Source organism: Perognathus longimembris, chromosome 5, assembly GCF_023159225.1.
Source record: "Perognathus longimembris pacificus isolate PPM17 chromosome 5, ASM2315922v1, whole genome shotgun sequence".
In the NCBI taxonomy this organism is placed as follows: Eukaryota; Metazoa; Chordata; class Mammalia; order Rodentia; family Heteromyidae; genus Perognathus; species Perognathus longimembris.
In genome coordinates this window covers 38,140,343-38,167,210 of record NC_063165.1, presented here as the reverse complement: position 1 = coordinate 38,167,210, position 26,868 = coordinate 38,140,343, and the positions used below count along the sequence as shown (strand labels likewise).

Below are 26,868 nucleotides of genomic sequence, written 5' to 3'. Positions count from 1 at the left end.
ATGTGTTCCTAAGGGTATAGCTATTGGGCCTTGTGAACCTCTGCTATGGCTTGCCTAAACCTGTACTAATTATTCCCAATAAGGGAGGCCATAGAGTCCATGTTTCTTTGGGTCTGGCTCACTTCACTTAGTATAACTTTTTCCAAGTCCTTCCATTTCCTTACAAATGGAACAATGTCATTCTTTCTGATAGAGGCATAAAATTCCATTGCAAACACAATTTATGTATGTGTTTATTCCCTCAGACTTGGTGCAGGTGTGGTTGGAATTGTTAACATACCTTTGGAGATCATGGAGCTATCCCATAATAAGCAAGAATTTCTTAATGTTCAAGAGTATGGCCATCTATTAAGAGTCATGGGACAGTACTTGGTGCAGTATTGTAAGGACACTGGCATGAGTAAGTATTCTGTGGTCAAAGTAACCTGAGTAATTTCTTTAAGCTGAAACAAGAAGACAGTCCCTGCCTTATAACCATAAGCAAGGTGCTAGAGGCAGAGCTAAGTGTCAGATCATTTACCTAGCATGCACAAGGCTGCAGGTACAATCCTCAGCACCACAAAAGACAAAGGGGAAAAAGAAGAATGACAAATGAACAGAAAAGAAAAGAGACCATTTTTAGAAGCTTTCCCAGAATCTCACTTGAAAAATAAAGCAGCTGATCAGAAATGATAGGAAGAGAGCACAATGCAGTAGCAGCAGAGGAAGGAAGCAGAATATCATTCTGTAGATGGAGAAACTCAAAAGATGATAAGACACCATTGTGTTGGAGCACACAATCCCTCATAGGCTTCTAAGAGCACTTCTCTCATTCTGTAGAATAACATTACCCTGGAGTAATTGTAGACAAACACTTAACATGAGTGTAGTAATATTGCCATTAAAATAGAGTGTGAGTGTATACATACATGCACATATAGGCATATATGCATATATATGCACACATATATAAAATAGTGTGTGCATATATGTGTATATATAATAGTGTGTATATATATACATATATATAAACTTTTTGACTATATTATGTCGACAGATTTCATTTAAAACATCATTAAAATAAATATGTTTCTGGAAAATTAAAAGATAAACTTTAGCCAAGAGGGAAAATCAGACTTACTTAGTTCATCTCACTTGCCTGAGATAGAGTGACAAGATAGTATGCTGAGTGTTAAATCAGCACTTGTTTTTAAGGTATATAGACAGAGCGCTTCATTTAGGAAAGGATGTAGACAAGCAACTACATACTTGTTCAATGATTTGCATTAACTATGCATAATTCATGCACATCAACAATATGTTTTTGGCAAAGGAAAACTTAAATCTTATTCTTACTGTCTTTGAGGTTGTCATTGTTGAGTGACTTCTTCTCTTTTTGATTGATTCTCCTTAACCTAAGATTTTCTCACCAGCGAGACAGAGGGATGAGCACAGGAACTCAGAGATAGAAACAAGGGGAGGATGAGTTTGAAGGGATGAGTTCTCTGGCAAAGCCAGATTTTCTGATCATGATCTGAAACCTGCTGAGTGTGTTCTGTGGCCCAGCATCAGCACCCACACCACACGCAGCCTGCAGGAAAGCAAAGTTGCTTCCTCACAAGATTTCCACGTGGTTTGTCTCTGTGCACATTCATGTTTGGAAAGCACCGTTTTGTTTTGCTTTTTGCCAGTTGTGGGGCTTGAACTTAGGGTCCGGGTACTGTCCCTGAGCATATTTTGCTCAAGGCTAGCACTCTACCACTTGAGCCACAGCACTACTTCCAGCCTTTTGTGTTTATGTGGTAATGAGGAATTGAACGCAGGGCTTCACGCATGATGGTCAAGCACTCTACCACTAAGCCACATTACCAGCCCCTAAAGCATACTTTTTGGACATGCAATTTCTTCCTTCCTCACAGTCATGTTTCAAGTGATACTCAAAGTAGGGATTACTACACTGATTGGCAGGGCTAGCTAAAGATGTAGAAAACATAGAATGGCATAAATATAAATCTATAGAGAATACTAGCTTAATGAAATAGAAATCAGAACATTCGGTTTGGTTTTTATTTTATTTATCTGAGCAGAGTGTGAATTCAGGGCTTCTCATTCTCCCTTGGCTTTTTCACTTGAGGCTGGTACTGTACCAGTTCAGCCACAGCTCCACTTTTGGCTTTGTTTGCTGGATAATTGGACATGAGTAGCACAGACTTTTCCTGACAGGGGTTTGCTTTAAACCATGATTGTCAGATGATGAATAGTAATTAGGATTGCAGGTGTGTCACTAGCACTTGGATCTCTCTCCGGATTTTAAATGCTAACATAGGGGTTAGGAATATGGCCTAGAGGTAAAGTGCTCACCTCGTACACATGAAGCCCTGGGTTCGATTCCTCAGCACCACATATATAGAAAACAGCCAGAAGTGGCACTGTGGCTCAAATGGCAGAGTGCTAGCCTTGAGCAAAAATAAGCCAGGTACAGTGCTCAGGCCCTGAGTTCAAGCCCCAGGACTGGCAACAAAAACAAAACCAAAAAAATGCTAACATAAAATGGTTCAAAAGGCAAACCTTTAGCAATATAAAATTATGTAATTCCCTGACTTCTTCTTATTCTCTCTGTAATCCTATTCTTGTCCTCACCTCTACAATATGGAATTATGTCCTCAGGAGGAGGACAGCGTTAGATATAAAGGTCTTAGAAATGACCTCCATATGGCTAATTTGGGAGAGTCGTGGTCCTGTTTAGGGATGGAGTTCTCCCACTCCCTCTTCTTGGTGGGGTACATACCCTAAAATGAGTTCTCCACTCTGGGGTGTCATTTGTCAGCACCCTCACAGTGTCCTTATACTTTCTACCTTTTGGGGGGGGTCTTCAACTCAGGACCTGGGCACTGTCCCTGAGCTGCTTCTGATCAAGGTTAGCTTTCTACCACTTGAGCCAAATCTCCACATCCAGCCTTTTCGGAGTAGTTTATTAGAGATGAGAGTCTCATGGACTTCCCTGCCTAGACTGGCTTTGAACCATGATCCAACGGTGCCCAGCTTCTATCTAATTTTTCAAAATCTTCTCTAGAGATATAGTAGGGTTCAAAATTAGAATTATATTTGCATTTTTATTATTAATGGTTAGTAGTATACTGTTTCCCTAATCCCATAATTGTCTACAAATTAATTTATGAATAGAAGCTAATGTCACAAAAGATCTTCTCCCAGAAAGGAGGAAGTGGGAAAATGGAACACAGGTAGGGAGTATTTGTCTCAAACTTTCACCCCCAAACTTCAAGATCAAACTGAATCAAAAAATCAGTGTCAAAACTAATAGTCTCAGTAACTCTTGAAAAGATCGACCTTCAAGATTTTTGCTTATTAATTCCTACAGGAACGACAAAAGTTGTATAATACTTGATTAATACTCTGAAAGCCAGTACTACAGGGCACACAATTTTAATAAAAAGTATTTGGGTAGGTTTTTTGCCTTATAAATAAAAGATGTAATCTTTATATTGCTGTAAGTCTGATCTGTTTCCATGGAAAATGGGGCCCTTGTAAGAATCGAATCAGCAGAAAGGGAAATGGAGAGGTAATGACTTTGTGTCATTTATCAAATCTGCATTTACATTTGGCACAGTTGGTGCTAAGAATCTCAGAAATATTTTTTCTTGTCTCTGAGTCTGACCTCACCTCACTGTCTGCTGCTGTGTTTTCTGAAACTTCATGCCTCCTTACAAGAAGGTGGAAATATTATTCATCCCCTTTGGGGAGTACGGAGGGGAGAAAGAAAAGAAGGGAGTAACAGCAAATGAAATTTTGATTTGAACAGAACCAATTATGTTAAAATGTGTTTACAAAACCTTTCCAGAATGGATCTGAATTGAGCTGATGTGCTAAAATGAAATCTATGGTGTTAGAAACATAACCTTGCCCACAGAATTTAAATCATAGGTCTTTTGGCTCACACAGAGGCTAAAAATAATTTGGTCTGGTCACCAAAATTCCTTCAATCTCATTTAAGCCTGAGCAAGAGCCTCCCATGAAAAGGGAAATGATAGCTTCTTGAACTGGTTCATGAATCTCCTCACCACTCTATTATAAATATATCTTCCTGTTAAATCTAAGTTTATTTCTCATGTATTCTTTCATTTGTTTAGCTGTGCTTGGCATGAATGCCCTAGGACTAAGAAATCAAACATGGCGTGAGTGCTGCCAGTCTCGTAGGCTGCTATGTTCTGAGTGTGTGTGTGTGTGTGTGTGTGTGTGTGTGTGTGTGTGTGTGTGAGAGAGAGAGAGAGAGAGAGAGAGAGAAGGAGCGAGAGAGAAACAATATTCAAACCCTAACTCCAAGGGAGTGCAATTTGGAGGAGGGATCTTGGGGGTGGGACAGATTAGTAGTCATAAAGAACAGAAGCCTCATGATTGAGATTGATGTCATTATAAAAGAGGTGCTATTATACCTAAAATATGCTGTAAAACAGCTTGGTGGGAATTGAAGGGGAGGGAAGGTGGGAGAAAAATGAGGGAGGTGGTAACAAGTTTGACAAGAAATGTACTCACTGCCTTATGTATGTAACTGTAACCCCTCTGCACATCTAACCTTGAGGTTACAGTGAGAAGATATCAGGAAGTGAGCACTCTATAGACCATTTTATTAAGAGGCCTCTTTCATTGGGAGCCATACATTCTCCAATAATTGTCTCTCAATAATATTAACAGTTAATGATTAGTGCTCAAATCTCATGGAAATTTCCCAAAACAATTACTCTAATTCTATGAGATTTTATTTTATTAGCTTTAATATTTCAACAAAGAAAAGCCTTCTGTCATACACAATTTGGTTACCCATTACTAATTTGTAACTTCACAGTCTGACAGATGCAGTAGAATTCTAAACTGTTAAAAATTCTAAACAATTAAAAATTGAGTAATAACTTGATGTGAGAGGAAACAGAGACAATGAAAACAATCAGATATGACATAGACACTCTACGTAATTAGTTATGAGGCATGAATATAGGCTCTTTAAAATCGTCAGCTCACATCAATTCTCACAAATAACTGGATGGTTCGGGAGTTCACTGGTTGACTTGTGTTGGGAAAAGTTACATTCTCAGATTTTATCCATTTACTTTACTTTTTCCTGATAATTGGAATTACTACCATCAACAGCATGTGCACTTCCTTTTTTTTCTGATTGTACTTGTGTTATCATGAGGACTTTTTTTGGTCATTTTCGATGAAGTTTCTTAGCTCACCTGCTGTTGCAAATAAAAAGTCTAGCACTTCTATTTCATTTGGAATTGTGTACAATTTGATTCTTTTCATTTGATATTCCTTTGTTACACTTGAGCAAGATGTCCCAACCCTCTTTATTAGCTTATTTATGTGCACTTTAGAAGAGAGAGTTATGTTTAAAATCTGGACTTTTCCCCCCATAGCTATTTATTGAGCGGACTTTTTCAAATTATGCTAAAATATGTGCCATTTTCAGATGTACACATAAGACATTCAGGTATAGTCCCATTATTGTGCATCCATCAAAACTTTCTACCTCAGAGCTTTTTCATGAAATGAAAACCATAATCACTTTTCTAGAAACCGTAGAATTATCTTTTCCTTACCTTTTTGTTCTTATCAATGAATTCCATTTCAACATGTCTGTATATGCGTGCCATGCACTCACTCTCTCCCTCCTTCCTACACCCCACTCTTTCTTGTCAATAAGCTTCATTGTTCCATTTTCACACATGCACATAAAGTATTTGACCATATTCACCCACTCAATTCCTCTTCTACTAGTGCTCACATCTCAGACAGGTCCAGTTTTACATTCCTACAATTCATTATTTATTAATGTATCATAATTTTCCAAAGGGGTTTCACCATGGTGTTTTTTTTTTTTTTTTTTTTGGCCAGTCCTGGGCCTTGGACTCAGGGCCTGAGCACTGTCCCTGGCTTCTGCCCGCTCAAGGCTAGCACTCTGCCACTTGAGCCACAGCGCCGCTTCTGGCCGTTTTCTGTATATGTGGTGCTGGGGAATCGAACCTAGGGCCTCGTGTATCCGAGGCAGGCACTCTTGCCACTAGGCTATATCCCCAGCCCACCACCATGGTGTTTTATACATGCACATGACAGTATTTAATCAGATTGACCCTTTGCTTTCCTCAGGAAGTCTTTCAAAGAATATGCTCCCACAACTTAGATACAGAACCAGCTGAAGGAAGGAAGTTTATTTAAGTACCTTCTCTGTCTTATAATTTTCCTAGCACTTTGAGTTTAAAAAATTTTAGAACTCCTATTGTGATGGAGACCACCAAAGCTAGACTTTGATTGTTTCCTGTGGGATTTTCTTGCTTCTCCTTGGGGCTCCTTGATGACCAGGTTGTTATTGCACATACTCCGAATGAAAGACATCTGGGAGGATGCTGCATTTCTCCTATTTTCAATAGGTAACATCTGTGAATGGCTCTTTTCCTTACTAGAGTTAAGAAAAAAATTAATATGCAATTGCTGGTTTTAAAAGGCTCTTGAAAAATTAATCAGGAATGTATGGAATACTTTATTCCATACAGTTATCAGTAAGCTAACTTTCCATAGTTTTTTCTTCCCTAGGGAGATTTGTTCCAGAAATTGAGATGTTCATCCTATATGCATTAATGTCAAATAATCCCATTAGTGTAATGGGCTAGTTGATTCTTCAAACAAAGGTCTCCAAATACATATTTTTTCACAACTGTGTGAGCTTTCAGCTGTTTACACTTTACAGCAGCAAAATGTAATCTCTAAATCAACCTGCCTTGGGGATATTAAGCTAATATAATTTTTTAGGGGGTCAATAAATTACTTAGTTATCTATATGGACATCGCAGATGGATGGAAACATTTTTAATATTATTTTAAAGTCAATTACTTCTTAAGTTTGGGCTCTTTATTCATATCTAGGTGAAAGGGCAATCTAAAAAATTCAATAAGACACAGAAACACAAATATCAGTTTATTAAACTTTAAAAAGAGTCATAGTTATATGCCACTCTGTGAATGTCAACCTGAAACAATGAATTATTGTCAATTTTATCATTTCTAGGTAGAACAGGTTCAACATGAATTTTTGCAAATGCATGCTTTCAAGCCTGCCCCCTTGCACATGCAATTCCCTTCACAGACATCACTATGTATGGTTGTGGAATACATGGATTTGGAAGAAAGGAAAGCCCAGAGTAGTTGTAGAAACCTTGTAAAGACACCTATATGAGAATAGAAAGTGAACTGACCAGCCTCTTCCCTCAGCCCTCTTTCCAGATGCTGTGCTTACCAGGTGGCTGCCACACTTCCTGTTCTCGAGTCCTTTCTGTGGCCATTTTGTTTTCATACCATGACAACCACAAGTGCAAATTGTGCATGTTGGATTAGCTTCTGGCTGAAGGAAGGGAGTCAGTATTGCATTGGAAGCTGGCAAGAATCCATGCTCTTTCAATTTTTTTATGTGATTTCTTTGCCCTTGTATTGGCTTGCATATTGCTATTATTATTGTTTTAAGCAACTTTTATTTTTTATTAAACCCGGTCTTTAAATTTTTGGGCTAATGACTTTTCCACCTTGGCTTTTAGTAATAAGGAATTCTTTAGTACTATTTAGTCCCATAAGAAAATTGAAGAATTGTGTGTCCACTACTGAAATAGGATCCCATTTGCTGTCACTGTCTTCACGGATTTTTACCATCCTGAGAGCAAAACAGGCAGAATGTGAATTAAAGCATAATGTGCATAAGGTGTAAGTGTTTAAGGGTAGTGTGATCACAGGGCTGCCTTGAGGAACGTGTGCTCGTGTTTTTAACAACCTACTAGTTTTCCCACTTTTAAATAAATGTCTGTGTTGGGATTCACAGTGGAAATTCGTCTGCTAAGTTATCTGTGCTGTATTAACTCTTTTAGTTAATGTTTTCTGGGGGACACATTATTTCACCTTCATTTGAGTGCAAACAACACATTAGTGAGGTATTTTGTCAGGAATAACAGCAGCAAACATTTTCAACACTGTTAGGTGCAGGACTATGTTGAAGCTACACTAGGTTATAAAGCAAAGCTTCATGATTGTCACGGGGAAGGAAAAACAAAATACATCAACTACTTACGTCTCTGTGAGTCTGTATCCAATATATCCTTTTGTTTAGTGGAGAAATGGACATGGATAAATGTGCCATATTTACCACGTACAGGTTAAAAACATTAAGTACACCATACTATTATATAACCATCACCACCATGTATGTTTAGAACTCTTCCCATTTTGTAAAACTGGAATTCTATTCTCATAAAACAACTTGTTTCTGCTGACGCTATCCTCTGTCTGTTTCTTTCTGTCTCTATGATTTTGAACCAAGCCTCATATAACTGCAATTGTATAATATTTGCCTTTTGTGTACTGGTCTATTTCACTTAATACTCTCAAGGTTCATGTATGTTGTAATCTAGATCAAAATTTCCCTCCTTCTTAATGTTAAATAATGATTTTCTAGACATGCCATTTTTTGCTATTTAGCTTCACGGTTATTTGAATTTCTTCCACACTGAAGCTATTGTAATTCTGCTATGCATATACCACAGGCAGCAATTTCTTCCAGATTCTGCTGCTTTCTCTTTCTTTTTAGGCAGTTTTCAAATACATTATTAACTATAGTCACCACGACATAAGGTAGATCTCTCAACCATGTACATCATATATAACTGAGGTTTTGTTTCCTCCTTTGATCAACATCTTCCCACCTTAGTTCCTGTCCCCCATTTCTTGCAACTGTCATTCAACTTTCTGCTTCTATGAGCTCAGATGTTTTAAGAGTCCACATGCAAGTGAGATGATGCAGTATTTTTCTTTCTATGCCTTGGCTTATTCACTTAATGTCCTCTCTCGTCATGGATGGTCCTGCAAATGACAGCTCTTCCTTCTTTTTAAGATCAGTGAGTGGGTGTATACACTCCAGTTCTTCAATCCATTCCCCTGTTAGTGAACATTTGGGTTGATTTCATATCATAGCTGTTGTGAACAGCCTGCAATGAACATGGAAGCACTAATGAAACCATCCTGACTTAATTTCCTTTGGATGTATTCCCAGAAATGGGATTATTACATCGTATACAGTTCTGTTGTTTGTTTGTTTCTTAATATTTTGTAGCATTCATTGATAGAATTATGATTACCAGGGCATTTCTTTTTTGAGATTATTGATTACTGATTTGATTTCTTTCTTAGCTAATGATCTATTCAGATTTTCTGTTCATAGTTTAATCTTGGTAGGATTTGTTTTTCTTGGAATTTGATAGCTTAAGTTATATAATTTATATATATATATAATTTATTGACCACATTTCCATCTGAAAATCCTCTATATTTCTGTAAGTCATGTTACCAGTATTATTTACATTTCTATGGACGTCATGTTACCAGTATTATTTCTGATTTTAGGAACTTGAATCTCTTTTTTTCATTAGCGCATCTAGCACAGGTTTACCAATTTCATCTTTTTAAAGAACAGGTTTGATTTCATGGTGTTTTCGCAGCAGTTTTCTATTTTATCTGTCTCTATACTAATCTTCATTTCTTTCTTTCTTTCTTTTTTTTTTTTTTTTTGCCAGTCCTGGGCCTTGGACTCAGGGCCTGAGCATAACTATCCCTGACTTCTTTTTGCTCAAGGCTAGCACTCTGCCACTTGAGCCACAGTGCCACTTCTGGCTGTTTTCTATATATGTGGTGCTGAGGAAACGAACCCTGGGCTTCATGTATAGGAGGCAAGCACTCTTGCCACTAGGCCATATTCCCAGCCCCTATACTAATGTTCATTTCTTCTGTTAGGTTTATGTTTGAGGTTTTCTTTTTCCTTTTTTTCTAGAACCTTAATTGTAAAATGAGGGTTTAAATTTTATTTTTTTCTACATTTTAAATTACCATCAGTGAATTCTACAAGGAGTTTTACTTAGACATATATGCATATGATGTACTCCTAGAGAATAATCCCTTCCTCATTTCCCTTCACTCTTCTGCCCTCAATCTCAACATCCTTTATTGTTCCATTTTCATACATATACCTAAAGCATTCTGACCATAGTCACATTCCTTTACCCTCTCTATAGGCAGACAAGATGTTTTGCATTCCTGTCACTCATTTTTAAAAATGTATTTTAATTGTTCAAATGGTTTTACTGTAGCATTTCACACATGCATATATCATATTTATTCAGATTAACTCCAGTTTCGAACTTCCAATTCTCCTGGCCTTGGCCTCCCATGTGCTACAATTTCAGACATGACATTTAGCCCAAAGTAAGCCTTTGTTCTGAGATCTTTCTGTTGCTTAAAAAAATATAAATATCTCTGGTTGTAAATTCTAACCATAACACAGTTTTTGATTTGTCCGTATATTTTGGTATTTCATGATTTCATTCTCATTCACTTTTAAGTATTTTTTATTTTCCTGTAATTTATTCTTGGATCCATTTGTTAGTAGTGTTTATTTAATTTCAAAGAAATTTGTGGATTTTCTAGGATTTATTTTCTCTTTCTTCTTCCCTTCTCCCATCTCTTCCTCTCTTTTCATTTCCCTTTCCTTTCTTTTTTCCTTCCCTTCCCTTCTCATCTTCCCTTCCTTTCCAGTCTCTCTCCCCTTCTCCTTTCCCCTTTCCTCTCTTCACTTTTCTGTTCCTTTCCCTTCCCATTTTGGTGGTCTGGTATTAGGTGCATATAAGAGTTTATAATTATTTTCTCTTCTTGCTCTACTAAACATTTTTTCAATATATAGTATCCATTATTCCTTGTATATATTTTATTTAAGGCTGGATATAAGGATAGCTGCTTTTTGCTCTCTTTTGGTTACTTTAGCAAGAAATATCTTTTTTAATATATTATTTCAAATCAACTTGTTTCTTTGGATCAAAAGTAATATCTTTCTTCATAATCTCATTAGCAAATAATTTGTATCTCAATAACATATACAAGATAACATTTTAAAATTCATTCTTCTAATCTTTATCTTTTGAATGAGAAATTCATTACATTTACATTTAATTAATGAGGTGAGACTTTGCTTCTTTTACTGATTGTTTTCTCATTCCTTGTAGCTATTTGTTCCTCATTTCTTGCATTACTGTTTTCTGTCCAGTTGATTTTTTTCCAGAGAAACATTTATGCTTCTTTTCCTTTCCTGTTTTGCACATTCCTAAGGCTTTTTTTTTTTATTGGTGGAATCACAGCACACTAAAAGTGTAACACTCCAGCTTGAGCTTATCCCAGCTTAATATTAATTAACATTGCTCTTGAAAAAGATCATTTTAGACCTTTTATGGTTACAAGTGTCACAATAATATCGATGTACTATATGTACAATGCATAAAGGAATTGTATTTTTTTATTTTTTTCAAATTTTTATTATCAAACTGATGTACAGAGAGGTTACAGTTTCATACGTTAAGCATTGGATACATTTCTTGTACTGCTTGTTACCTTGTCCCTCATCCCCCCTCCCTCCTCCCCCTTTCCCTTTCCCCCCCTGAGGTGTTCATAAAGGAATTTTAATACAGGGACAAAGAACAGAATTTAGGGCTTGAGTAGAGCATCAGCATACATGGGAGGAAAACAGAGCTAGAGATAATTTAAAAAAGTAGAGAAACTCTAGTTGTGTTACAAGAATAATAGTTTGTATTTATATTTCTTTTTCTTTTGTAGTACAGGGGGTTTGAACTCAGTGTCTCACATTTGCTCACAGGTCCCTACCAATTATTATTTTAGTTCTTTATTATGTAGGGTCCTGTGTCTTTTCCTGGAGCTTACTTCAGACCATGATTCTCCCATTTATGGCTTCTAACGTGACTAGGATCCCAGGTGCATGCCACCTCATCTAGCTTATTGACTGAGGTGAAAGTCTTCCTAACTTTTTCCCAGAATGGCCTTGAACCGTAGTCCTTCTGGTCTCTACCACCAGCATGAACTACTAATCCCAGCCTTACCAATAATTTTTAAAGATAGCTTTCAAAGTTTAATTGGTACAACCCTTCCAGAGATTATTTTAACATACTAGATTAAATATTATTGCAACAATAAAACAGTAACTTTTATAACTGCTATTGTTTTTAATTTTATTACAAAGGTAGTACACATTTATTGCATGTAGTCTGAAAAATCAAGAAGTATAGATCAGTAAATATTTCATCTGTAACATTAATAGAGAACATCCAGTATTAATATAGCAAACTCTCATTTTTGTTCTTATATTTTTACACAGTTGAGATGACATTGAATATATATGTATTTATAATCATAGTTGCCCTTGCCAATTATCTTGACTAGGTTGATGTTATTTTATTTCATTATTCATTGCTTGGCCTTCTTTCCTTTAGGCAACAGAAATCTAACAATGTTTTGGAATGACCTTGGGTACCAACAAAACAAGGATATTGAGAAATCCTCAGAGATTCAATACCAAAGGAGACAGGCCATGGCCATTCCATTCATGTTGCAGTGTGGTGAGTACTAAAACCCATACCAACTAGCAAGTACTAGTGAATTTTCAAATGCACAAGTCACAGTGTTAAAAATGGTGGGTTAAGGTGATGAAATGGGTAACATATGATTCTTCAAGGTTGGTACAGTGTACAAGAGGCTAAAATAATTAAGACAGAGAAAAGTAGGTAAATGAACTAATACAAGTGATGATGTCTTTGAAGATCAAAGAAAAGGAGTAGGAAAGCAAAAGCAGACTGAATTTGTAGCAGAAGTAGTATTTGTGATAGTTTATAAAAAGTTTTTGGCTATACTCATTTGAATTCAAGACCTCATATTTGCTAGGCAAGCTCTTTACTACTGAGCTATTCCTCCAGCCCACCTTTTTGTAGTGATTATTTTCAGGTAGGATCTCATGTCCTGTTTGGGCAAGTACCTATGTCATGATTCACCTATTTTAGACTTTCTAGTGTAGCTGGAATGACAGGCATGTGCCACCACAGAAAACATTATATGGAATCTCACAAATTTTTCTGCCCAGGGGGTAGAACCAGAATCTTTCAGATCTTAGCCCCCATGCAGCTAGCATGATAGGCAGGAGCCATCAGTGCCAGGTTTTTGGTAATCTTTCACATGGAATTTTAACAGAGACAAAGCACAGGGAAATGTAAGTTAATATCAAGTGTATGCTTCAGTTAGAGTATTTGTTGCAGAGAAATAGAAACAACTATTTTTTTCTATTTGTCATATGTAACACCAAGAAGGCATAGAAGGATTTTTAGGATCGATAATTGGATTCATGGTGAATAAATAATGGAAGACAAAATTATTATGTGCACAAACATATTCAAGGCTTTGAATTCTAGAATGAGTTTTTTGTTTTGTTTTTTGTTTTTTGGCCAGTCCTGGGGCTTGGACTCAGGGTCTGAGCACTGTCCCTGGCTTCTTTTTGCTCAAGGCTAGCACTCTGCCACTTGAGCCACAGCGCCACTTCTGGCCATTTTCTGTATTTGTGGTGCTGGGGAATCGAACCCAGGGCCTCATGTATATGAGGCAGGCACTCTTGCCACTAGGCCATATCCCCAGCCCTAGAATGAGTTTTTACTGTGATGAGCAGTAGGGAAGTACTGAAAGAATTTCAAGGGGAAAGTAACCATAAGGAATCATTAGACCCTTGTCATGTGTTTCAGCCACTGCATAAATAGCTATGGGAACTAAGGATAATGTAAATAGCAGAGGGAATTAAGGGCAATCTATTTTCCACAACAAATGTTATAGTGGAGAAGACAGACAAGGCCAGGAGAGCACAACTCTGAGCTTGCACCTGGGAGTTTTCCAGAGAAGCTCTCATGACCAGATGTAACTTATAGTAAGGCATTGTAGTAAAGGACAATTTGGTAGAAGTGCAGAACAAAGGAAGAGGTCAAAACCTTGATGATCTATTAGTGTTGTAATTTAAGATCTTCATGATCACTGTAAATGTCAGGGTTAATGTAAGATATCTAAGAGAAATATACATGATTATATTTAGAAACTAATAATGAATAAATGAATCTCAGTATGTGACAACTTACCACATTATAACAATAATGGCTAACAATTAGTACATATGTGTGTGTGTATATATGTGTATATAATAAAGGTGATATACAGAGGGGTTACAGTATATAATTCAGGTAATGAGTACATTTCTTTTTGAACAGTGTCACTTCTTCCCTCAGTTTCTCCCAGATTGTCCCTCCTAATCCGCCTCCCCCACAAGTTGTATAGTTCATTTTCAACACGGTGTGTAGTGAGTATCACTGATGCAATTGTTCACCCCTTGTCCCACCATTTCTGTCTTCCCCCTTCCTTTTCCCCAAGAGATAAACTTACATACAAGACAAAAGATACAGAAATCAAAAAGAGCAACAAATGAGTGAGAGAGAGAAAAAGCAAAATAACAAAAAACCTCTTATTTCCCTTTCTTTTTTTTTTTCCAGTCCTGGGGCTTGAACTCAGGGCCTGAGCACTGTCCCTGGCTTATTTTTGCTCAAGGCTAGCACTCTACCACTTGAGTCACAGCGCCACTTCTGGCTTTTTCTATATATGTGGTGCTGAGTAATCGAACCCAGAACTTCATGTATACGAGGCGAGCACTTTACCACTAGGCCATATTTCCAGCCCCTTATTTCCCTTTCTTGAAGTTATAAATAAAATTTTATATGATAATATGCACATAGCTATTAAGTCTTTGTAATCCTCTCCTAACAATATCCTCCTTTGGCCTCACTGTGTGAATGTTTAGAGTCACATGGCAGAATTTGCTGTTTACATGCAGAACACAGAACCAGATCCTTATACATCACCCTGCACCAGAATCAATTCCAAATAGGTCAAAGACTTCATGTAAAAGCCAGATACCATGAAAATATTACAGGGAGAGGTAGAGGAAACTGTAGGGTTCCTAGACATGGGTCAAAAGTTCCTAAGTAAAGATCCAGAGTCATAACAAATTAAAGATAGACTTGATAAATTGGATTGCATCAAACTAAAGAGTTTCTACATGGTAAAGGACTTGGCTAACAAGGTAAATAGAAAGCCCAAAGACTAGGAGAAGATTTTTACTAGCTGTGCATCATAAAGGGCCTCATATCTAAAATATACTTAGAGCTCAAAAAAATCAATCCCCTGAAAATAAATCCTCAAAGAAACAACAACCAAATTAGTTAACATGCTAAAGACCTAAAGAGAGACTTCTCAGAAGAGAAGAATGGCCAATAGACACATAAAGTAATGTTCAATATCTCTGGCAATTAGTATATTTTTGATGTGTGCTCCACAGTTAGAATCTAATCTTCAGTACCTGAGAGCTGTGGAAGGGAACAATTATTTGATCTCTCAAAGGCCTTTTTCCCCTCTTTTATAAAACAACATGGATACTTACACTTATATAATGGTTCTGTTGTGAGCATAATGAATTAATAGATGTGAATCAATTAATTAATAAATTTAAATTAAAAGGTTTAAGTTTAAGTAAAATAATAGGTTTAGAATAATGAGGTTTATTGGGAGCTTGGAAAGCTTCTGGAAATGTTAGCTATTATTATCAAATTTCATCCTTAGTATTTTAAGAGAAATGCTAATGTCAATTTCTTTTTACAAATGGTTGCACATAATCAGAGGGAAATCAAGTCAATTGCTCAGTGATCATAGCAGTTGCTAGAGGTGGAGGTGCTCATATAAACTGAGGCCAGCTGTTTACTAAGAGCCAGCCGCACTGCACCCATTAGGAGTTTAGGACTGAATTTTTGTATAGCCTAAGATAAGTGGCATGTCTTGAGCCTGAATTCAAGGAGGCACCATAAGGAGAAAAGGAACAACAAAAATCAGAAATGGAAGGCTGGAGAGCGGGAGGATAGCAGAGGGAATTGCAGAAAAAGAAGATGTGTTATAAGACTGAGAGACCTTGACTTGCTCTTTGTGCAATTTTGGAGACAGAAAATGCTCTCAGAGATGAGCGAGCAATAGGTTGTGAAAAATGGACAGTCAGATCAATCACCATAATTCTTCCATGGTTTAAGAAGAGATAAAATGGGGACTGTTGGGATTCTTTGGTCTCAAAGTAACCAACTAAAGCCATAATAATATTAATAATGATAATAATAACAATGGTAATAACAATCAAAACAACTTTTTGGTGGAACCTTAGAGCCACTTGTGCTTGTGCTGTCCTAGAGGAGTTGTGTTGAGTCTCATTATATTCATGTGTCAAAGGATTCACTCATTTTGGTACCTGAAAACAGGCATCATATGTGTGGAATCCGTTTCTGATTGTGGCCTCTTTTGTGTGCTTTTGTTTTGATGGTCAGATCTTTGCCTTAAGTGGAGAGTCTTACCATACCCTACTGATTTCCAGGAAATGGAATTCCTCGACATGTGGATTTGTGCTAGTAATCCTAACCTTTCGGAAAACAGGTAGTTTCTGATCACTTTCTGAAAATTCTTTATCAATCTTTAATTTCCCAAATGCATATTATGAAATTGGAGAAAAAAAACAGCTGTAGAAAGATTGTAGCTTAGTAGCTACTCTCTTTTTGAACTCCTAGCATCTGGCTAGCTCTGGAAAGATTATTTTGTTTGCTTTTCCATCATGTAGAAGAGATCTGGATGGAATGATCAGCAGGTATTGGGGTGGGGGAAAGCTCTGCACCTCCATCAGCAGGAGACCTCGGCCTCCTGAGTTGAACCTTCAAGTTCATTTTCACCAACATACAACCTGACCACACAGGAGTATAACTCGGAGGGTAGATCCAGGGACATTAAACTGTTAAGACCACATTGTGTGTTTCTATTTAAGTCATAGATTGATTTTATTGCTTTATGCTCTGGAGGAAGAAGTTCAGACTAAAACAGGAAAAAGACTGATTAAATATTGATGGATGTCAATGTTATTACAAGCCCTGCTAGGCTAATATTCTTTCCCTTTGGAGAAAGAGTTAGCATTCCCCTTTAACAAAGGTGCCCCTAACTTAAGCCCTGCTTCTCTGTGCAGTCTACCCTAAGTCCCCTAGGCTGACAGAGCAGTGGATCAATACTGCTAACATAGACATTAGGGTAAAAATTCTTATTCGCTTATTTTAAATCCTGGCCTGAAGAAATGAGCAAAAATCATTAAAAAAAACAAACATTTAGAAGCTGCTGTTAAGCAGGATGATGATGGCTCAGGCCATGCTAGCTACTCAGGAGGTTGAGATCTGAGGATTTCTACTCAAAGCCAGCCTGGATAGAAAAAAGTCTATAAGATTCTTCTTTCTCACTAGCAACCCAAAAACCTGGAAGTGGAGGTGTGGCTCAAGTGTAGATTGCCAGCATTAAGCATAAAATGTCAAATGAGAGCCAAAACCTTGGAGTTCAAGCCCTAGTCTGGTTAAACACACACACACACACACACACACACACACACACACACGCACACACACTCACCCCACATATACACATACACAAACACCCATACACACACACACACTTCTGGCAAACCCTTTCTGCCTCTGCAGGTTAATTTTATTTAGAAACTGAAGACAAATGACAAGGGCTGCAAGGGTTCTTACTTTTTACATGCCCTAGAGATTTTTGAGTCTCCCTTTCTTCTTCAGCAACATGACCTGTGTTTTTCCCAAATAAAATTTTGTCATAGAACCCAAACACACAAAATAGGTAAGTGCTGAACTGTCCTAACTGAATTAGAGGCTAAGATCCAGGAGACCCAAAGTAGCATTTCCATTTCTTTTCCCTACTCTCTGTTCCCTATAGAAAGCCCAGTACCTCAGAGAGCATAATCATAAGTGACCTAGTCTCCCTTTCTCCTTTTAGCAAAGTCACAATGGAAGCCACAATCTAGACTCAGAAACCTCATGATCTACCAAAAGATCTGCACATCTGATTCTATCTCCAACCTGAAACTTAGATATCTTCTAAATAGTAACAAAGCTGAGGCTCGATTTCAGTATGGCCAGGGACTGCAATCACTTACTATGTGCTAAGAACTTTCATACAGCATAGGATCTGTTTAGATTCCAGACTCTTGGCCAGACTGTGTTTAATCCTGGTCCTTCATGCTTTAAGACCTAAGACAAATGACTGATCAAGTCTCTCTCTCTCTCTCTCTCTCTCTCTCTCTCTCTCTCTCTCTCTCTCTCTCTCTTCTCTCTCTCTCCCCATCTCTCTCCCCCACACCCCTTCTCTCTGGCAGGACTAGGTACTGAAAATTAAGCACCTCTCATTTGAGCCATTTCTCTAGTCCTTTTGCTTTTAGTTTGATTTTCAGATATGGTTTGCCGACAACTTTTCCCAGGCTGGTCTTGGATTTCTGTCCTCCTATCTCTGCCTCCACAGTAGCTAAGAACACAGGCAGTCACCACCACACCCAGTTTCAAACCTCTCATGAACTCAGTGTCCTCTTCCTTAGAATGGAGAGGATGACAGCAGTATTTTGATGTGTCTTCTCTGGATCCCACTGAGCTGCTGGTGATGACAACTTGCTGAAAGCTCTTGGTCTCGGGGGAGGGAGATTCTCTTCATGACAAGGCACCAGGATTTCATCCACTCCCTGCAATCTAGTCATCTCTCTGTGATTTCTTCATCTACTGGGGGCCTTGTCAGCACCAGAGAGCTGCTATCCTTGCCAGCTTCCTCTATGTTCAGTTTACCGTTGTCCCTAACTTGGCACACTCTCATCCTCTTCTCTTCAAAAGTCATGATGCCAGTAGTGAGTCTCAAGCCTACATTAATTCTGTATCTTTTACACATGCAAAGAGCGACACTTGAGAGGGGAGGCAAGTTAGGTTGACAGAAAACTGATCAACCTTGAAAGTCTACAAGGCAAAAAGTACTTAGAGTTATAATTGTATCAAGTCCTTGATTCTGTAAAAACACTGACATCCCATTGACCATCTGTATAGCTCACTTGAAAAGATGACAAAGTAAGCCTAAAATCAGGTTCAGTGACAGCAAGAGGGTTTAGGGAGAGCTGAAGGTAAACCTCCTAATTGCGAGGGCAGGTAAATGAGAGTTGGTTGAGGGCTCATCACCAGGGCTGTAGGTTTGACATCTACCAGGGTGAAGAGGTATTCAACTGCTGACCTTGCTCAGTCCTCTGATTCACTATCTCAGACCAGGACACACAGATACCTAAAGACAATGCCTTTAAATATGCCCAGAGACATACACCCCATTAGATTTGGATAGAATCATATAAAACAGTGCATTACAATGATGTGACATGAAGTAGAATTGTTTATTAGTCAGGGTCCTGTGAGTACAGGGAGAGAGTAATGAGGTAAAAATAAGTATTGTGTTTACAGAAAATATAGCTCGTTGTCAGTGGTTAATTGCTAGTTGTCTGGAGCATGCCAGTGAGCAACAGCTGAATGAACAATGCCTATATAACAGAAACTGAGCCACACACGTATTAACATTCCTTGTCATAGCAATCACATATCAATCACTGCATGTGGACAAATGTCATATGAACTTATCCTATTTCTCAGAGAAAACAGAATTACCCAGAATTCCCTCCTTCGAGATGAAACTGGAGGGTGAGAATTTGATGCAAATTCTCTTGCTACCTCACTGTCTTCTCTCACAGGCAGCCTTTTTCATTCCAGGACACCCAATTCCACTTAAATCCTTCCTAGTGACCAAAGCACACCATCATACAAGTAGTAGGGTTGGGAGTGGAGTGACCTCCATGACATAAAATGGAGCCAGTGTTTTTCACGTGACCAAAGCTTCGTTTCCCTTCCCACCATGAGCCCAGAGAGAGACTATGCATTTTTTCAGTTTCTGAGAAACAGATATCACTACACTCCCATTTCATTCACACTATGCATTTATCTACATTGAAAGTAGGGATCACCAGCAGGGGTAAAATGATGCCAATTACCTGGCTGAACAACAACAACAAAAAAACCCAAAACCCCAGAAGTCTGCTTTTTGAAAAGGCTGTTAAGTAAAACCTATGGGTTGGATTGCATATTCAAATTGAGTTCCAAAATGCTTTAAGGGAAAGCAATAGAGTGGACTGCATTTTCATAAAAATACTTGATGTTTCTATTTCATGAAGAGGAATTTAAGAAACACAAGGTTCTTTTCTCAAGTGAAATAGAGGCTGGTGAGAGACCACCCCACAGATGTCTTCTGATCCACACTGTGGGTGGTGGTATATATAGTAGCTGTTCCTTGGATTTGTTTATACAGCACCTTTCCTCGAAAATAACAATAATAGCCAACACCATATGTGGGTGGAATTAAGTGTTGTTGTTTTTTTTCCCACAGTAGTACTTGAATTCGATTGTAGTTCCTCACTCTGCTCTGTTGGTAGGGGGCAAGAAAAATATATGTTGTGGCCTTGAAAAACAGAAATTGAAGCTTTGATAGGCTTTACTTTTCCATCTCTGTTTCACACAGGGGAGGGCCTCTCTACCCTCACCCTCTTCCTTCTTCCCTATCTTCACCGAACACACATGCATTTTTTGCAAACTTTGACCCTACCTTCTCTTCCGGCAACTGTCTCCCAAACAAAACTCCCACTTTCTCCCATCTATCAGGATTGAGAAAAGTCCTTGATGTAGAGCAGGCTTCTAGAAATGATCTCAACCATAGACATATGTCTCCAGACATGGCTTGACTCCCAACTGTGCTCACAGGGGAGTTTAAGTTCTTAGAGGTGCCAATTAAAAAAAAAAAGCAACAAACAAAAACAGCATAATACATTGCTTTTAAAAATTAAAAGGATAGCTTCAAATCTGCCAAAGCATCTATATATCTATGTCTATCTATCTTATATACACTATTTATTTTATAACAAGTGATAAGTGCTTATTCACATGCATAGCCTGTTCACTGTTTATCAGCATACAATCCTACATGATTATATAATATGGACAACTGGGAAGCAGATGATTGCCAAATGCAGACTCTCAGACAGCAGCAGGGCATGGGGGAAGGGTGCTGCAGTCAAGGTCATCCACAGCTTTTTGGGGTGGAGGCTACAGAAGTCTCAGGAAACATCTCTCCCTCAGTCTACCCCTGAGGACCAACACACATCACACTTGACTGGTCTTTCAGTGATCCTGAGTCACAACAAAGAGGATCTGCGTGCCTCAGAGGCAGAACTGTTTAATATATTTTAGAGATGTATAGATTCTGTACTACAATTTTTTGGGGGGGTGGGGGCTGGGGGAGATGTTTGGCAGTAAATGAGACTGAGCCTCAATGATCCAAAAAACCACTACTGCAAAAGACCTCATTTCAGGAAAATGTAGGATAAATGAACCATTAGCAAAACAATTAGTATTCTTGGAAACACAAGCTACCCACCACATTTTACATCAACATGGAGATTTAAGAATCTGGTATTGCTTAAAATCATCATCATGATGATCTTCTTTTGTAATGAATTTTGTGTATGTGGATGAAAGTGAAATTCCTTGTAGAAGAAAGTCATCTTCTGCAGAAAGCTAACAGTTTCTTGTTTCCTCCTGCTGTCCATCTTTTACTTGTTGGTTGTGAAGCTGTGATCAGGTAGAACGGCTGCCTTCCATACCCCTGGGCACCATGAACACAGCCTCCTCATCAAAAAGTGAGAGACAGAAGCAGCTGAGAGAGTCCATCCAAAAGTATCAGAATAAGCTGGCAGAAATTCAGCCACAGGTGAGCTATTCTCGATTCTCTCCAAATTCAGCCATCCTCCATGAGCTCTTGGTTTTCTGTTTGCAAATTGATGAAGGAGGTGTACCCAAGTAAAATATCTAGTCTTGGGGTCTTTTCTTTTATTGCCTTTTCATTTTGGATCTAAGAACTCGTCTAGAAAGTGAATCGAGAGAAGGGCAGGAAGTTCGGTAAAAGATTCTGTACATGAAACATCTAAGTACAACTACAGACTGAGACACATAAGGCTCAGGTGGCATCTCCAGCCAGAGTGGGTCCCCCTGTTTCCATGACAGCTAAGGCTGGACTGTGTTTAACTAGGCTTCTTCTCAGCATGTGGACATTTTAGGTAAAGGGTTCTTTAAATATTAGTTTATTTATACGTAATCTCTAAGAATACCTAATATATAAAATATTCCTAGCAGGTAAATATGACTTGTTCCAGTAGAAGAAAATGTATTAAATAAATAAATTAGTTTATCTTATAAGTCAATGAGATCTCTATTGACCTTGTAGATTCAGTACTCAAATTCAGCATTTTTTACTTTATGTACAGCCTGCCAGCTTCCTCAAGAGGCATTTGGGGGTCAGTGGCCTGCGTCCACATGTATCAACTTCTGGAGATCTCAGGAAATGAAATATCAGCATAGAAAATTCAGTGATAGGGTTAAAATCTCGAGGCTCAACACATTATTACATGCCTTCCTGGACTCTTCCAAGATAAGAATTTTATCTTCTTATCTCTCCTACCTTGCTGGAGATCTGCAGTGCAGCTCAGCCATCCCCCGAGGTAACAAAGCCCCTTGACTCTCCCTTGCAGCCTGGAGTCCTGGTGTTGGGATGCTGAGAATCACTTGGGCAGCGCCTTTGCTTTTTTGAAAGCTGCTCAAGTTTCTGTAGTTCACATAGCTTCTGACTGCTAGTTTGATAACAGAAGTTAGAGTTAAAGGTATGAGAGGCTGTGATCATTTTCTTATAAAAGCAGGTCAGTAAATGCAAATCTTTTTATTCTGGAGTATCTTAGTATTGTTTTGGTTTTTATTTTGTTGAGCACTTCTGTGAAGGAATTTCACTACATCTAGAGTTTATCTTTTGGTTAGCCTTAAATGGCATTTTCCTTTCATTTAGAGGACAGAGCTGACCCTTGTATGTTAATAGTGAAGGTTTAATTGGCTCCACATTGTGGTTTATGCCTGTAATCTTAGCTACCTAGGGAGCTGAGATCTAAGGATTATGGTTCAAAGTCATCCCCAGGCAGGAAAGTCTGTGAGAATTTGCTTTCCAATTAACCACTAAAAATCTTAAAGTGCACTGTGGCTCAACTAGTAGAGCACTAACCTAAATTAAAAAAAAAAAAAAAAAAAAAAAAAGCTCAAGGACCTTGTGCAAGCCCTCACAGTTCAAGCCCCTGAACTGGCACAAAAAAAATTAGCAAGTACTATGCAACAATATTAGTTTCATACATATCTTATCCTACCTGACACTGCAACAGAAGCTTGTCCAAGGAGATTGTGAGGGCAGCTGCAGTTCAAGACAGTTTCATAGTGGAAGGGCTGGAACTTGTGACATGAAGTCTGTTTGGAGCATGTGTGGGGAAATGGACAGGGCATTGAAGGTGAGAACAAGAGAACAGAACATGTGGAAATGAGCCCTGTGTGTTTCTTTATAGAACCATTCATATCACACACTGAGCTTTCATCTTTCAAAAAATCAACCCAGGATTTGAGTGGGATATATCAATCTAGTTTAAAAAAAAAACTGAGCGAATCATTATAAAACACGGCCATTACTGAGCTGAAGATTTCTGAAAGGTCACCTTCATTCTCCATTCACAAAAAGCAATCTAGGAAAGTGTTCCTGACTCTTTGGTGGGCAGAAGCAAGTGTCAAAGCCATAGAAGGTTGAGTGTGACTTTGCTGCTTGCCCTTTAAAGAGATATTCTTTTTTTTTATTCAAATTTTTATTATCAAGCTGATGTACAGAGAGGTTACAGTTTCATACGTTAGGCATTGGATACATTTCTTGTACTGTTTGTTACCTTGTCCCTCATACCCCCCTCCCTCCCCCCCTTTCCCTTCCCCCCCCAGAGGTGTTCAGTTCACTTACACCAAACAGTTTTGCAAGTATTGCTTTTGTAGTTGTTTCTCTTTTTTTACCCTGTGTCTCTCAAATTTGGTATTCCCTTTGAATTTCCTACTTCCAATACCAGTAAACACGGTTTCCAATATACTCAGATAAGATTATAGAGATAGTGTAGGTACAACCACAGGAAGGTGATACAAGAACATCATCAATAATAGAAGCTACAGATACACATAGGACGTTGAAAGTAGTTACAACTGTGATATAACAATTGTTTCCATACCATGGAGTTGATTTCACTTAGCATCATCTTATGTGTTCATAAGGGTATAGCTATTGGGCCTTGTGATGCTCTGCTATGACTTGCCTAAACCTGTACTAATTATTCCCAATAAGGGAGGCCATAGAGTCCATGTTTCTTTGGGTCTGGCTCACTTCACTTAGTATAACTTTTTCCAAGTCCTTCCATTTCCTTAAAGAGATATTCTTTCGGGGCTGGGGATATGACCTAGTGGCAAGAGCGCTTGCCTCGTATACATGAAGCCCTTGGTTCGATTCCCCAGCACCACATATACAGAAAATGGCCAGAAGTGGCTCTGCGGCTCAAGTGGCAGAGTGCTAGCCTTGAGCAAAAAGAAGCCAGGGACAGTGCTCAGGCCCTGAGTCCAAGGCCCAGGACTGGCAAAAAAAAAAAAAGATATTCTTTCAATGAGAATGGCAAGCCAGTATGGCAAGCCAGTAGAACAACGCATTGACCCCATTCTGGGTTTAATGCTGTCTAGGTTGTGATGAACTGTCCACTGAACCCAGTGGAGAATCAAGCAGACTCATTTGCTCCCAAACTTCATTATTCACATTGCCATCTACCTGCCCAGTCTCTGAATACCATGTACAAATGCTCCTGTCCTCTCTTCCTGCTTCCCACTCCCAGTGACCACTTAGCCATCAGCCAAACCTGAGGAACAGATACAGAAATGAAAGTAGGGATCCTTAAGTAGTTGTACAAAGGAGTTGTCATTTAACAAAGCAGTTTATGAATACAATGCAGGTTGATCAATGTCACACCTTTCAACTCACTCATCCCTTCCAACCTCCATCCCCTTTTTTTTGTGTTGGTCATGGAGCTTGAACTCAGGGCCTAGGTACTGTCACTTAACTTTTGTGCTCAATGTTAGTGCTCTACCACTTTGAGCCACAGGTCTATTTCTGGGTTTTTTGTTAGTTAATTGGAGATAGAGTTTCATAGACATTCCTGCCTCCAGCTGGCTTTGAATCCTGATGCTCAGATCTCAGACTCCTGAGTAGCTAAGATGATAGGCATGAGCCACCAGCACCTTGCTTTCCTTAATTTTGAAGAATATAGTTTGAATTCTTGACTACATTCTCCATCTCGTCTCCTGTTCATTTGTCTTCCCCTCTCCCCTTCATCCTACCCTATCCCCTTTCAAATACTTAACCTCTTGAATTAGAAAAGAATCCCCAAACCCAGAGATGGAACTCAGAGTCTCAGAGATGCTAATAAGCATGTCTACTACCAGTTGAGCCACACTGCCAGCCCTTCAATTTTGTGTTTTATTTTGAGATGAAATCTCAATAACGTTTATCTGGACTGACTTGAGATTCGAGATCCTTCTGCTATAGAGACCTCAGTAACTGATGTTCCAGATTGTTTGGCTGCACTTAAACTTTAATGCGCGCTAGCATCCATGTCTGGAAAGTGAAGAGGAGTCACTGGGTAAAGCACAAATCTTCCAGATCTTAAGTTGTGCAGTTCTAGGTTTTGTGCCACCAATAAGAAGGAAGTTAGAAGGACAAAAGGAATGGTAATACCACAGTGCTCTTGTCTCAACCCTACATGGATGCAGAGTGACAGTGTACCTTCTAGACCTACCTTCACATAATATGTTGGCTGTACCCGCAGTGAGACTGAAAATATTTCTGGTAAAAGAAGCACTTGATGGTTAAATCATTTCCTATAGTAAGAAAATAAGCAGTTAAAAAAAAGAAAGAAAATGAGCAATTTCCAGTTGGTGACATATTTAATTCCTAGTTAAAATGGATACAACTAAGTTTATTCATTTTAACAAGAGAGGAACATATCAGTTAACGGTGATGTTGGAATTCCTCACCCCCCCCCCGAAGTACTGGGGTTTGAACTCAGCAACTTGTGTGTGAGAGGTAGGCACTCCATCACTAAGCCATGCCTCCAGCCCAGGAGTTTGCTGCTTTTCCTTTTTCTTGTTGCCTGATTCTAGCAGGAGTTTTGCTCAGTCTCATAGGATGAATGCTGACAGAAATGACATAAGAACATTTATCAAGTAGCAAACTGATACATTGCAAATACATTGCAAATTTATTGAAGGAAATATCTAAGTTCAGTAAACCTAATAAAACAGCTTAAATTCAAGATATGCACCTGGGCTGCATTTTATAGAGTAAAGGACCTGCCTTCCAAGTAATTGATCAGCTGTGTCGACCAGCTAAGACCTTCCATATAAATTACATCGGAATAGCCCATTCCAATCTTTCTTCTGCTGAATAGATGCATGAGTAATCTGTGCCAACTCAGTGCTCAGCTTCGTTCTTCATTACCTGCTGTTTTCTGTCCTGAGTGACAAGTGCCACCTGCTGGGCAAATGGAACATTTTTATTTTCATGTGTCACTTGACAGCTTGCCTAATTAGCAAGTTAACTTGATAATTATTCTTCTAGTTTAAAAAAAAAATACCTAGACAATAATTTGAAAGAAATTGAAACAAACAAATAAATAAAATGGAAAGAAAATAATGTTAAAAACGTGCAGTTATGAAATCAATTCCTCTAAATGTTAGAACTTTTCTATTCCTCACATTTGCCACTTTCTCAGTTGTAGCTCACAACTCTCTTTTACCTTGTGCTGTATGATAAAAATGACTTATGCACGCAGTTTTAGTTACACTTCATTTAGGGCTGTTGGTTCTGTTTAAACCCACTTAATACCAGTGATCAATAAAAAGGCAGATGATTACATTATTCCTTAAATGTCTCTTCTGTAGCTAAGTAATGTTAATGGATGATGTATTCCCACTCTCTATTTGTGCAGTGGGTGTCATATTGCTCATGTATCTTCTATGCTCTTCTGGATCAGTCTTTTCTAGT

At 38.4% G+C, this 26,868-nt stretch overlaps 1 protein-coding gene across 1 annotated transcript in view; it reads left to right on the top strand.

The window, feature by feature from the left end:
- The window catches only part of Morc1 (MORC family CW-type zinc finger 1), a 137,173-nt gene that overhangs the window by 49,152 nt on the left and 61,153 nt on the right, over positions 1–26,868 (top strand). Inside the window, exons 14-17 of the mRNA XM_048345812.1 lie at positions 246–400; positions 12,357–12,482; positions 16,311–16,416; positions 21,513–21,651. Of these exons, the coding sequence (XP_048201769.1) occupies positions 246–400; positions 12,357–12,482; positions 16,311–16,416; positions 21,513–21,651 (526 nt within the window). The remainder of the gene's footprint in view (positions 1–245; positions 401–12,356; positions 12,483–16,310; positions 16,417–21,512; positions 21,652–26,868) is intronic.